Raw genomic sequence first — 14,986 nt, 5'->3', positions numbered from 1 at the left:
TTTTAAGCAGAGGAACGTAAGGAACCGATTCCCTAAAAATTTGTCCGTTAACACAACACACTCTGACAACGTCTAACCAGATGCGGCGGTGCTTGTCAGGAATCTGTTTCCTTCATGTCAAAAGCTAAAGAACACCTTGGATGCTGCTAGGAAACAGATGTCATATTTCCCCCTCATCTATTGCAGCCTCAGGATATCATTTTCTGTTACCTCTTTTTCTTTTGGTACAGAGGATGATGGAGTCGTCGCCGGGTATTTACTTGTTGACGTGAGATCTCAGAAATAATTCTGGCACTACTAGTAAGAGAGTACTATAGTTTCTCCGTCTCGAATTTTAAATGTTATGGTAGATGATGTTATAGCTTGTTCTGGTTTGCCACTGCATGCATTCTCTTTTTGACCCTCTCTTTTGGTCCCTTCTTCCTATATGTTGCTTTCATATGGCAAATATGGCTTCTCTGTATGAAATTTCTATATATGTATGCGTGGAAGGCTTGCATACAGTGTGACAAAATAAAGAAAACAATGCTGTGAACCATGTCAACCACGGCAGCAAACATTCAGAAAGAAATGTCTGAATTTACCTAATTTTTGAGCACCAACTTACATTAGAGTATCGGACTTTCTTTCTAGATTTAATGGAACACGTCGTTGATTCCAAGCACGGAACTAATGCCAGCCAAGCTGGAAGAAGAGTGCCGACATAAAACATGTAGAGAAAGTTAGCCATCCTACAACTAAAATTCATCGAACCTTGGGTCAGAGCCCACACTTTGTTAAAAAGCCTTGAGGCACATCAATATAATTTCCTGCTTGCCAGAAATTAGGAAGTATGGTGGGGTTGTTCTCAGGGTGCTTTCCTGGGAACAGTCCATGAGGCTCTGCCGAGCAGGATTCTTGGCATAAATTAGAAAGTGTGATATAAAAATTTTTAGTTAAAACAGAAAAGTGATATAAAAACTTCCTTGGAACAATTTTTACACAAATGGAGATGGAGTCCTCAGTCCTCCTAGCTTCATCGACACCTAATACAAAAAGGAAGACAAAAGAAAGCTAAGGAGAAAAACAACAAAAAGCAAAAAAGGAGATGGGAGGCAGGCCTATCTAGCTCTAAAGGTGGTGACTGCCATGATTAATTGAAGGCTAACATCTCAATTTTTTTTATCAAAGGTTCCTTATTAGACGCCACCATTATCTATGATCCATTGTTTGTGTCCGGCAACCCATTTGGGGCACTTTGGGCTGAAGAACCGGGACTGTACCCGGCCGTCGAGCAGCTCGACGGCGGGCCCCGATCGCACGCACCGCGGTGCCTTGTACTGGTTGATCGATGCTCCCTGGCTCAACGCATAGTCCATGAGCTTGTCGAACGTCCCCTCCTCCACCACTCGGATCTCCAGCGGCCCGATCGACTTGTCGCACGCCCGCCCTTGCCGGTACACGCTATTCAGAGACTCCTCCGCCGCCAGGCAGCAGTCCTCAAACACCGACGGCGGCACGGCCGTCCCACCCGCCTTCAGCTCCCAGAAGAGCACGTAGTGGCCGGGAATGCTCGAGGTGTCGGCATAGCTTGTGTACTCCACCAGCGACGCCCCGAATGGCTCCAGGTGGTTCACCGCATTCCTCACCGCTGCATGGAGCTCCACCTCGTCCGTTTTGTCCGAATCAATGCTTAGGGCCACATTCTTCCGCCGCACAAAATTGAACTGCGGTGCCTTGTCCTTAAATCCGGCGACCCTAAGCACGTCGCCGACTCTATATCGATACAACCCTGTGCCATGACAAGTCCAAAATATCTCCACTAATACTAATCTAACAAGGTATCAAAACGAAATTATTTGGTAATGAATCGCCATGTACCAGAGTAGGTAGTGACGACGAGCTCGTACTCCTGCCCGAGCTTCACATCAACGAGGTCGACCAGGTCACGTTGATCATAGTCCTTGGCGCCGTGGTTGATATGATGGACCGGAAGGAACTCAAAGTAGGCCATGGTGGGGATCAAGGTGTAGGCAACCTCGCTAGGCTTGCACATGGGATTAAGGTTGATACCGAAGTAGCACTCCGACGACCCGTACATCGTGCATGCCAATGGGAGTCCGCCGCCGTAGAATTCGAGAGTGGGAATATATTGCGCCATTGCGCCGGTGACGATGATGTCGATGTACTTTGTGTTCGGCCATATCCGGCGGATGATGCCCTGCCACGAGGCCTTGCTGCACTCGGTCTCGATCTCGCCTGCGAGCCCGGGGTCCGGCCGGAGCACGCGCTCGACGGCCTCACGCACGGCCCGGTCGGTGATCTCGGTGTCCAGCATGCCGGTCCGGATGTCGCAGCACAGGCGGGGCCAGTGCTTCTCCAGGAATTTGATGGCCCGAAGGAAGCCGGAGGCGAACACAGCGCCCACCCGGACCACGTCGGCGCGCTGGACCAGGCCGCACAGCAGTTGGGCGTACATGCTTTGGTACGAGTCCGGGCACAGGATGGCCTCGTTGGGGCTGGTGAGGATGTTGTAGGGGTCGAAAGGCCGCTCGAGGAAGTGGCGGCTCTTGTAGTAGCTGGTGAGGACCGGGCGGGCGACGAGGCCGCCGGGGGTCCGGGACTCCGATTTCACGAAGTAGAGGTACATTGCTTTGCCTTTGTCGAGGCCCGGCACGAATTGGCTCATCACCGGCGTCATCAGGCTATAGAAAAGCGATCGACGGTCGAGCTCATCGTGGATCGTGGGCATGAGCTTGCGCTCGCCGCCCGATGTCCCGGAGCTGCAACCAATAAATAAACCATGTAACAAGTTTAGTAGTGCACCGCTAGCTAGTGCACGAATCGGTGGCAAGGTTTATGGGAAAGTGACGATTAACAAACCTAGTGAGGAACTCAGAGATGGGGCGGCCGGAGAGGATGGGCGAGGTGTCGCCATGGGCGATGCGGAGGACGTCGGGCTGGAGATCTTCGTAGGTGATGACAGGGATGAGGCGTTTGAAGGCGTCGGGGTCGGCGGTGGCGTGGCCGGACAGCCCATGGCGGTGCAGATACTCGGCAGGTGCATTCTGGGTAAGGATCTCCGAGAGCACGCGGCGCTGGACCTCGTCGGCATTAACAGTCACATCCTCGACGTAGTCAAGAACCTTGCGGTGCTCCTCCGGTGCCACGGCAGAGGCCCAGGTCTGCATGGGTTTGGGAGCTTCTGGCATGGTGGTGGCGGCGGCGGCGGCGAAGCAAGACTTGGAGGAAGGGGAGATATGGAGAGAATGGAAATGGATTTGGAGAAGGAATAGGAGGGAGGGCGTGGGGGGAGAAGAGATGAGGGGCTTGTGTGTGGGAAAAAAAAGAGGGGTAGGAAGGGATATATATAGGAGGAAATGGGAGGTGGGGGTGGAGTGTGGAGATTGTCTGTGTGTCACTCATGCTTCAAGCCATACAGTATAAGTGGATGGTCATTTTAGATAATTCTATTTGCTGCCTATTTACCTTTACCTTCTTCTGTTTTTTTTTTTTTTTTTGGATTTGGTTAACTTAGCAGGATGAGATATAGCTTGAGCGAGAGCCACAAGGTTAAGCAGTGCGCAAGCTTCACATATTGTCCATATTTTTCGTGTACAGTTTATATGGGACATGTCATACAATTGAAATGACCTCAAAATATGAGGAGGAGCACCTATCATTTAGGCCAAAACATAGAGTCCTTGTCCATAGCGCCCTTTATATTGGATGTACATCCATTATTCACTATGCGGAGATGTTTTGCTGTGTATTTGATGACTAGAGTTGCAGATTAAGAGTAGGTTGGAAACATGGAGTTAAGCAACAAACTGGGGCAGGTTATATGTACAGTGATTTATATTAAACAAGCATTGTTATTTATAATTAGATTATATATAAAATGCCTATAAACAAATAATCCTAAATTCCTAGCCTACTAAATTTATTTATCGTACAACGCTTCGTAACTCAAAAAAATCACGCAAAGAGGTAGCTCAACTACCTTGCGCGGCTTTGACTTTGCTCCATTACGTGGCACATATCATGATGCCAAAAAAAGGGAACAGTAAGATAGCAGCACGTCAATGTGATGACCTTTTGCGTGCGAAAATTGAGCTACTAAATAAGTTCAGGTCTTACCCCCCCCAAAAAAAACATATATGTTTTATGACACAAAAATAATGCAGAACGGTATGTTTTTTATTTCATTAGTTTCTTCCCACCTTAAATTTTTGCCATCCACTTTTCTTGATTCCCAATTTTATGCCAATATAATGCATAGGTAAGATAACTCCATTTTTTTAATTATTTAAAAAATTCTAAATTATTTTTTTATTCGATACCATATAAGTCATGTGCTTTATGATTATACTAATAAGAATTTGGATATTGATCTTTAATAGGGTTAAAACTGAATAACCAAAAAGACGTATGTTGATCAATTTAGAAGCCATTACATTTGGATATTAATATGTACTTGCTATAATGAACAACTTTCGTATGGTAGAAGTTACCAAATAAAATAAAATATATAGTAATTACTATATTATTATATTTTTCTTAATTGTTTATGGTTTAAACCAGTAAGATTTTTTGATCTAAGTTATCTTGGTGAGTAGCCAAGATTGAGATGAACCAAGATTTTTTTTTTTTATTTCAACTAATATTTTCAAACCAAAATTTTGTCTGAAATAGTAAATCCATGATACAAGTTATACTTAAGTAGATTTTAAAATTTATTAGTAAAAAACAAAAAATATTGGTCAATAGGTATGCATCAGTTGATATCTATCATATCGAGAATCAGTCATCTGAGTTGGCCACGTGATATGACTACATGAACCCTACAACGATACTCTAGATCATGTAAGACCTATGAGATGAATGACATCTCCAATAATACCAGAACAATCAAATTAAATCATGAAATTTAGTCATAATAATCCAACTAAATAAATCCATCATTATCAAATAGCAAAGCATGTTCAATTACAAAATTTTAAATATTCATCTAGTATCAAAAAATCAATCATCTAACTAATGACTCCATTGCTCGAACTTTACGCCCAAATCCATCCAATATTAAGCATTATGCAACTTTGAAAAATAAAATACAACAAGAAATATGAGCTTTATAGCCCAATAAAAATTCTCCATGCACGCACATCAGTATGAAGATGAAAATAATTTTTAGCAAATATATAGCTGATAGAAAAATAGTAAGATTTATACATCAAAAATCTAATAATTAAATAAATGTTTAATGGATCCAATGTATATATTTATATAACATACATATAAGCCATACCAGCATACACATCAAGTTTTAAATATATATATAACAACTCAATTTATCTATATCACCATAGTAGCAGTCTCGATATGTATGTTACAAATTACCACAGTTTTGTTACATACATCATATATCATCTAGTCAGCAATTTCATTTAATAGTAATTCAATGATGTTACCTATCATTAATTGGTTAACACAAATCAGATCTTGACATATTGTGGTTCCAAAATTGGACTAGTCCTGCCCATGCCCCAGCCTGTGGCCGACCAAACATACACATCACATTTCCATCTGTACCAAGCAATAATAATAACAAATTCCAACCCACCATTGATTTCACATGTACCATGTTTCATACATGCCGACTAGTCCAGATGTCCTCCTTTTTTCTAATCTTATAGTTATGATTTGATTTCGGCATTGGACTAGTTACACCTATGCTCCAACATGTAGTAGGCCAAACATATGCCATGCCTTCGCCCATGGCTAGCAACCATAATATCATATCTAAATTCACAGCTAGCACACCATATTTCACATGTAGTCGGCTAGTCTAGATGGCCCCCATTTTTTCCACTTGAAATTACGCAAAATTCAATTTAATTATGTCACAACTATGATTAAGTGTGGTTTATTATATGGAATCGACTTTCTTATATTAGACTAATTATAGCTATGCTCCAGCCCATGGTAGGCAAAACACAATGTTTGCATTTCAACCCAAGGCCAACACTACAAATACATCACATTCTTGCATGGCCAACTAGTCCACATACCGCCCATGCCCCAAGGCCAACCCACTCCTTCATCTAAAAACCAATATATAGAGTACCCAGCTCAGTATCTCTTTGCCCAAATATTTTCTTTCCTAAATCTGATGAAGTCCTAAAGGGGTCTTGGCGACTTTTTTTTTGGGTAGAGACCTAAGAGGAAAATCTCTGCAAAAAGCTTGGAATTAGTGGAGCATAGAGGCGGATTCGATGGAGGAACACCTAGAGGAGGAGAGGGGACCTTCCTTTATAGAAAATCCCTGGGGCCTCATCCGATCTCGGTAGCCCTAGATTTCCTTCTATCTGATGTAGTCGGAAGGGAGACAGACTCTCATAGGGAGTCCACTTCTTCTATTGTCGCCAGTCCTAGGTTAAATTCAGTTCTTTACAATATCTTAGATTTTTTATTTATTTTCGATGAGATAATGGATAGAGCTTTTTATATATTTGGTATTGGGTGATGCCTCGTACCTACACATGTGATCCCAACCAAGACAAAAACTTCAAGAGGTGTAAAATTATAGAAAACTAATAATATATAGGTTCGTAGCAAAACGTAATTATCTCTTCAGTAGCCCTTGGAAGAATAGCAAAAAAATACTTAACTAATATTCTCTAATATTCGTTTTCTTGTTTCATACTTTGCCTTCTTTATCCTTTGTTAGGTTTTTCATGGTTAGCTCTTTTTTATGCTTTGAAAAAGAAGAAAAAAAACCTTGAGATCTGCTTGTCGTAAAAGGAAAATAGGAAAAAGTTTGGAATTCAAACACATCTGGTGATGTTCTAAAGTAGAAAGTAAGGGTATGGGGATGTCCACCGGCAAGCGGCAGTGCCCAATAAACCAACTGGAAATACATTAGGTGCAAGCATGCTTGTACCTCGGGCGTTCCTTAAAGAATTGATAGCTTTTCTCTTGCCGGTAAAATAAATTTCCATTTGAAAATCCTCAATTTCTGGAATGATACTATCAACATATAATGTAGCTAGATAATGAGATGTTAATTGGTGGGTTCTAGAGCCATCTGATGAATATTCTTTCGTCAAGCATGGTTGCTCAACCCATTGGATGGTTGATGTTGATAAAACTTCCCTCTTTATTCTATTATTATGTTCTAAACATAAATATATCACAATATTTTCATATTTTGGAGGCCATGAGGATAAGCCACACATGCATACACCTGATTCTAATGGTTTGGCACACTTTGCATGCCATAAGAACCATCGTAGACAAGTAATTGCTCGCCATAAATAATATTTGTTGCTTTTATTTACCAACTTTCACTTGTAAAATAGGGCTCAAAAGGGATATGATATTTCCAGACCATATCCATTTTGTATCTAGTTCAGATAAAATTTGGTTAGAAATCCTTGTATCCAAATGAACTTGGATATAGATCCAATTACACACTTACAAATTATGCTTATAAATTTTGCTGGATATTGGATCCAATCTAGATTTTGAAGTTTTTGAAGACATGGATCTAAATATCTAATTTAAAAAACTATGGAAACTGAATACATGTTTATGAATTTTGCTAGCTATCAGATCTAGATATTCGACCAAAAAATAACTATAAATCACCTAAATTAGGGGAATTAGATAGAAATCTCTATAGATGATCGAATACAGATATGGATCAAGATACATGTTTATGAATTTTGCCAAATATTGGATCTATATTTAAAGATTTTTCAGATCTAGACCTAGGTATCAAGTTAAAAATATTGTAAACCACCTATATGAGGGAAAAAAATCATGTACTACAAAATGTACAGGAAAACCGATGACCTCCAAGATAGTTAATAGCCACTCAATCACCATGACAGTGTTCAATATTGTTATATAATCATTTTTTATTATACTTATCTAAAATTTATTCATATTTTAAAATTTAGTCAATTAAAATATAGTGTAATATTTCATATTTTACTAATTATTTATTTTTAGAATAATTCAATCATTTTCATTTGATAAAAAATGAAAAATGAATAACTTCATTTTATTCCTTATGATATTTATGAAGCCTTTTCCTTTAAAATAATAAAAAAATCAATTATTTATACATATATTTGTTTTCTTATAAGGTCTATAAAAATAGATAAGCAATGACTATTTTTATTATACTATAGTTAAGGAGTAATAATGAAATTTAATGTAAATTTTTTTAATAACTTTATATTATTTGTTTTATTTAAATAATTTTTAATTTTTTAAATTAGTTTGGATCAGTGATCTAAATTTTGGCTTAATCGGTCTGCATGCAAGTTTAATAACTGTGCCTTAAACATTACTTTGCTATAGTGAATTGCATGCCATTTTGATAGAGAATTTTATTTCCATACTTTATGATTATATTAATTGTGTCAGTTTTAACTTTTGAGATCTACTTATTATCTGATTTATATCCAAATAATATCCATCTTATATCTATATTCATATCGAAAAAATATGGATACAGATGTACCCATATCTTTCTGAAACTAATATAGGTATTCTTAATATTTGATTTTTATCTATATATATTTAGAATAAAATATACATATTTGGTATTTGTTTAATACCTATATTTGTTTTCACTAAAAAATATGGATATACATGTGGATATATTACTATCCAATTTGTAGATGATATGTTTCCAGCCTTATTATTAAAGGTATTGTAAATTTCATTTTTTTATTTTTTTTATAAATCGGGTAGAATGTAAATGAATAATGCCAAAATAATGAATCATCCCAATGAGCAACAAAAGAGTCAAGATATTACTTAAGCATCTGGCTTTCACCTTTGTCTATAATTAATAAAGTGCTACCCATATTTCTTAGAGGTTGCTCTTGAGGGTGCACATTTCTCCTTTTTATTATTGTATCATTTAAGTTTAGTTGTAAATGTTAATTTGACAACTAGATATGTAGTGTAAGTATGTCTTTACCTCGATGATACTTGCAATTTAGATATCATGTGATGCATATAATATGCGGTTGAATAGGTAGAATAAATACATTAGCCTACAAACATATGATGGCACCTTAGCAACTTAGTGGGAATTGTTTGATCAACTTCACGATCCACTTGTTTTTCTTAACAAAAATTTGTAGTCCATTTTTTGGGTGCAAAATTAAATTCATGGTCCATTTGACATGCAATATCAATGAATTAAACAACATCTAAAGATATTATTTTGCTAGTGTAGCTACTGCCTTGGCTTAATTTGTAACTAGGAGTTAGAAAAAAGTTTATTAGTACATATAATATTATCTACTACTGTCTCTAAAGTGTAATAGTAAAATGTGCACACTCACTAAATCAGGTCAAAGTTTACCTTGTTATAATCTTATTTTTTGGAGTTATGGCTCCAATGTGCATCGCTAGAGTTCTTCTCATGACATGTAAAGAACAAGAGTTCTCTCTCCACTATAGGAGATCAATAGAGCCTTCAAAGATGGCTGTGTAGCACCATTAAGAAAATCTTTATATTATACATATTTAAGTGAAAAATCAATGTTAACCAATGAATTTACAAAAAGTTTTGGAGCACACCTTGTTTGGAACTAGTTAATTGCAGTGCCCAAGGATATTATTACAATCTATTGGTACTAGTTTAACACATAAATGAATAATCATCGGCCATGATACCTACTTATAACACAAGAAGATGCATTTCTGAAATAGCTACTGTAGATGTCGATCCCTAATCATAAAGACACTTGTGCAATGGAGAAATTGCTTATCAATTCAGCATTTAAGTTACAATTCTTGAATCAATGTGACAGTAATCAAATCATCATTATTCAAAATCATTAGAAAATTTAGAAAATAAATCAACTTCGTTAAAATATTGTAATATTAATTAAGACATGACATGTTGGATTTAAGCAACTTTTGTCTTGTAGTAGTGAATATACTCCTAAAGTAATGTGGTTAATTTTCTTACATATGTTGAGCAATCTTTCACTAAAATGGAGAATATAGCTTTTATAAAATTAGAAAATTATTATATCATTAAAATACTCTTATATCATATAAATTAAGAAGGAAAAATCACTTCATTGAAACTTTGACAATAGAAGAAATCTTCTGCATCAACAACTGCTAAAACAATAATGCTAGAGTAACATAATTTAATAGACTCACTGATGAGAGCACAAAAGTGCGACCTATATGTCACCTAAATCAGTATTATTGCTAACCGATAATGATAAATTTACTGGATTAATATTATATTTGGGTTTGGCACAGATTTTCATAAATTAGAGATAAAATGCACATTGAGTACAAATTTGACTAAAGAAGGATCCCTTCCCAGATCCGACCCGGTTGAAGATCGGGTCGGGTCCGAGTCAGATTCAGATCCGAATCGGGTCCATTTCTTTTGTGTTTTTGGGAAATAATTTTGGGCAAATCTAATTTGGCCATACCATAACTATAAGGTGCTGGGTGACCCATGAAAGACTTGCACTAGACCTCCAGTCAGAACAGATGAACCGTGACGAACTCAGTCTGTCCGTCCACAAGCCAAATTTCATATCACCCCATTTTTTTTATCTATATGACTAATTGAATGGAACTTGGTATCTCCCAGCTCCTTCCCAAATCAAGCCGCCAACATTTTCCCTCCCAGATCCAAGCATCAACTTCCATCCCGTGATGCTAGCGGTGGTCCCACGGCAGCCTCCGCCTCTGCACCCATGGATCCACCTCCCGAAATCCCAGCACCATTTCCGCTCCAGCCGTCCGCGCTTCTCCCACCGCGTGCCAGCCACCGTGCCAGCAGCGTCCAAATCCCAGCAAAGATCCCGGACGACTTCCCTCTTCCGTGATCCCACATCAGCACCCGAAGAAGGAAGCCCCAGCCCCCTCTTCCGCTTCCAATCTCGACGATCCCGCGGCGATTCCCTCGCATCCAAGCGTCCGTGCCAGCTCGCCCGTGATCCCAGCAACGCCCGACTCACAGCCCCTCCGTGCGTTCCTCCCATCGATCACGGAAGATCCCAGCTCTTCCGTGATTCCGCATCCTTCCCAGCAACCGAAGAAGGAAGCCCGCGTCCCCACCTTCCTCTTCAGCTCCCAGCAGCGCCCGAAGAAGGAAGCCCGCCCCTTCCGGTGATCCCGCATCCGTGGCCCAAAGAAGCAAGTTCCAGCCTCCCTTCCGCGATCTGCCCGACTGATCCAGCCTCCACCGCATCTCCAAGGGGCTATAAGAAGAGGGGAGGAGAAGTAATGTGGTGTGCTCGGTGGAGGCCAAGAAACAGAGCCAGGGGGAGAAGAAGGAGTCGGCTCGGGAGGAGAGTTCGGTTTGGGGAAGAAGAAGAGAAATGCTCTGTTTTCTCTTTTGAAAACAGAGCATGTTCTGTTTGTTTTTTTTTTTTTTTTTTTTTAGTTTTCTTTTTTGTTTTATTAAGAGTTTTATTTTGAGAGCAAGTGTTTTGGGATTTTTAGTTTTATTCATGCTAAAGTTGTAATTTCTGTTGTTTTCAATCTACGTTCTTCAAATTATGCAATCTTTTAATTTTTCTTTGATGCAATATATTTAACTTTTTTTTTATATATAAAATTTATATTCTAAGCTTCAATCTTCCTAGTGTTGTCTATTTTAATTTATGCCAAAATTCTTCTTTGATTAATTAAATAAATGCTTTTCGAATCTAAGCACCTGTCTTTTAGTTAGTTTCAACTAGAGAATTATTCAACATCCCCAAAATAATGTTTTTCTTCTATCATTCAAAAATCGATTTCAAATCCGAGTGAACGTTCTAATTTTTAAGCAACTCCAATCGCCTCCCTGTGGATCGACCTCTTACAACCACTATTCTTCGAGTAAGGAAGGTAAGAGTAGAATTAAATTTAACTTTTGTTCGTCGGTTCTAACAACGATCTGTCTAGCATATTTTTAGGTAGACAGAAAAAGGACGAACAGAATTTTGGCGCCGTTGCCGGAGAGGCAAATCGAGAAGCAAGAACGATCACGAAGATCAAATTGGATTTTGGATGCCCGGAGTGAACGCACTCCGGTAGTAAGTTTTTATTTTTATTAATTTTCCTTATTTTGATTATTTTAGTTAGTAATTTCGTAGTTATTAAATTCTGAAATTTGAAATTCGTAATTAAAGTTTTCTAAAAAAGAAAGTAAAAAAAAATTTAAAAAAAAAATTTTTTTAAAAAAAATTTCAAGAATTCAAAAATTTAAATTCAAAATTTGAATTCTGTGATTCGAAATTTGAAATTTAAATTTTTAAAAAAAAAGTAAAAAAAAAATTAATTAAATTCAAAAAAAAAATATTATTTTTGCTAGTAATTGATAGGGTGCAATCCCCCGAGGTGATCATACCTCTATTGGGACTCCTTACGGAGTAATCTCCAGAGCTTATTCAACGGGCATTCGGAGATTGACTGACGCATAAGGATTAGTTTTAGTTTACATTCAAGTTATTCCTATATTAAAAATTAAAAAAAAAAACAACATAAAATTTAAAAAAAATAAGAAAAATAAAAAAATTGCTTGCTCATTTAATCAATACAACCTAATGACATTGCATAAACTTTAAAAAATATATTGATTATTTGCTGCATTTAGTATTAAGCATTTGCATAAAGTAATTAAGGGCAAAACCCACTAAAAAGATAAGGTCGGGAAGTCATTACCTGTCCTTAGCCCAAAAATCACCACCTTGCATACTTATCCTAAGCCAAATTAAATTAAAATCAAATTAGACGTTGGCCTTAGGGTTTTCGAGCTCAATTAGGCTCTTGGAAAGAAGCGGCTGAAAGCCACTCCAGTGAGAATTTAGTAATTGGTGATGTCTAGGAAAGTTTTACAACAGTGAGAACTGTTACGGGTATTGTGGTATCGGTGTATCCCTTCTGGCACCACTGCACACCCCGGGACTTTTCTGGTCACTGGTTACTGGATCACTTAACTGGTAAGCTCAAGCTTAATCTGAAAGGGAGATTAGGAGCTGTCTAATCTAGAGAGAATTTCAGGAACTTTTTTAACCTGATAAGTCTCTATGCAACTAGATTTAAGAAGCTACTAAACCTCACTTGGCTCTAAAATTTATAGGGTCAAATTATTGTGTGGTGTTGATTGTGGTCATCTTGGTCTAGCCCTTCTTCCTATCTTTTAGGATTTCGTTTAAAAAAAAAAAAAAAAATTTGAGTTTAATTAAGTTGTGGAAAATGTATGCATGGTAGAAGGTCATTAAGGGATAAGTTAACCCCATTTGATCCTGAGATTGACAGAACTTTTCATCATAACTTGCGAACTGTAAACCAACTGTCAATCTCTACAATGGGTGAACATATTAGAACCCTGAATGAATTATTCGCTCCTGCATCAGCTAGTCCACCTACATGTATAGTATTGCCAATAAATAATGCAGCCCAATTTGAAATTCGGGCTGCAACAATAAACATGTTACCCAAGTTTCATGGGTTCGAGAGTGAACAACCCTATATTCATCTAAACAAGTTTTTGACAATCTGTCAAACATTTAGAAATCAAAACTTAGATGAAGAGGGTATTAAATTAAGATTGTTTCCCATGACTTTAGAAGATCGTGCTGCTGCATGGCTGTATTCCCTTGCTTCAAATTCCATCACATCATGGGAACAACTATCTAGAAAGTTCATGGCTAAGTTCTATCCCATGGTAAAAACTGAAAAAATTAAGGATGCCATAAGAACTTTTAGAGGAAAATCTGAGGAGGAATTTTCCCAACTTTGGGAAAGATTCCATGACTTGTTGGTCAAATGCCCACACCATGGGCTTGATAAGGCTGATCTGGTCCACTTCTTTTATAAAGGACTACCTCCAGCACATAGAAACATGATTGAGTCCATGCACAAGGGTAGGTTCATGAACCAAACCCCGGATCAAGCCTATGAATTTCTTGTTGACTTAGCTGAAAATGCCCAAAATTGGAGTAGCTATGGTGAGGAAGTAATTAGAGATGAGTTTGGGTCTAGAAAACCAGGTAATTATGAAATGAAAGCAGACCCAGAACTCAAAAATGTCATGTCCAATCTGGTGACTGGAATGAACAACTTAAGTAAAAAGTTTGATGCTTTCACTGTTTCCACTAGTTCGAGTTCATACAAAGAGTCAAATCCCGTCATGAAAGTGGATCACGAGTCATATAGTTTGTGTGTTTTGTGTAACAGTCCTGAGCATCTAGTGGAGTGCTGCCCTAGTCTACCTAACATAAAGGCCGAGCAAGCAAATGCTCTAAATTCATATAGTGCCTTTAAGAAGCCCACTCCCAACTCGTTCAGCCCAGTTTACCACCCTGATAATAGGTTCCATCCAAATTTCTCATACAAGCAAAATGAACCTATTCAGCATCAAGGTGGTCCACCAGGTTTTCAGAACAACTTTTCCAGGATAGGTCCACCACAAATGAACCAACCATTGGTTCCATCTGTACCTCCTTATAATGCCCCTATCCCACAGCAACCTTCACAATTAGAAACCATGATGGCTAATATGATGAAACAACAACAAGATTTTATCAAGCAACAACAACAGACCAATACAGCCCAAGCCCAGACTAACCAATTCCATGCGCAAGCAATTGCAAAACTTGAGGTTAGTCTGAGCCAAATAGCTAACTCTCTAGGGGATAGGAAGAAAGGTGAACTACCTAGTCAACCAGTGCCTAACCCTAGTAGACAACAAAATCAAGGTCAGATAGGTCAGTATCAAATCAATTCTAATGGAAATCCGACCTATGAAGTCCAGGCAATTACCACTTTAAGGTCTGGCAAGCAAGTGGACAATAAAGTCCAACTTCCTGAACACGAAAAGGAAAATAAAACTGAATCCGATGAGAATCCTATTCAGAAGAGGGGTCAAGAACAGGACAAACCGAAAAAAAGGGAAGAACCCATAGAAACATACAAACTCAAGGTTCCTTTTCCCAGTAGACTTCAGGACTCCAAGAAA

General features: G+C 38.4%; 1 protein-coding gene across 1 annotated transcript; it reads right to left on the bottom strand.

Annotated features, from left to right (window-relative positions):
- Nucleotides 1–917: 917 nt before the first annotated feature.
- LOC120106663 (probable indole-3-acetic acid-amido synthetase GH3.1) lies at nt 918–3,311 on the bottom strand. Its single transcript, XM_039119688.1, has 3 exons — nt 2,863–3,311; nt 1,861–2,762; nt 918–1,771 (listed from the first exon to the last, which is right to left on the bottom strand). Exons 1-3 carry the CDS (start codon nt 3,189–3,191, stop codon nt 1,179–1,181), a joined length of 1,824 nt encoding a protein of 607 aa, XP_038975616.1. The 5' UTR covers nt 3,192–3,311; the 3' UTR covers nt 918–1,178.
- Nucleotides 3,312–14,986: the final 11,675 nt, after the last annotated feature.

This window comes from Phoenix dactylifera, unplaced genomic scaffold (genome assembly GCF_009389715.1).
Source record: "Phoenix dactylifera cultivar Barhee BC4 unplaced genomic scaffold, palm_55x_up_171113_PBpolish2nd_filt_p 000599F, whole genome shotgun sequence".
NCBI lineage: Eukaryota > Viridiplantae > Streptophyta > Magnoliopsida > Arecales > Arecaceae > Phoenix > Phoenix dactylifera.
Note: the sequence above shows the minus strand (reverse complement) of the source record. Positions and strands in the feature narration are given on the sequence as shown.

What these genes read in the sequence shown, in the direction of transcription:
- LOC120106663 (XM_039119688.1), bottom strand. Translation starts at nt 3,191, where the DNA reads ATGCCAGAAGCTCCCAAACCCATGCAGACCTGGGCCTCTGCCGTGGCA. An exon ending in ATCTCTGAGTTCCTCACTAG is followed by an intron (nt 2,763 to 2,862) that starts GTTTGTTAATCG and finishes TATTGGTTGCAG; the next exon opens with CTCCGGGACATCGGGCGGCG. An exon ending in CGTCGTCACTACCTACTCTG is followed by an intron (nt 1,772 to 1,860) that starts GTACATGGCGAT and finishes GTCATGGCACAG; the next exon opens with GGTTGTATCGATATAGAGTC.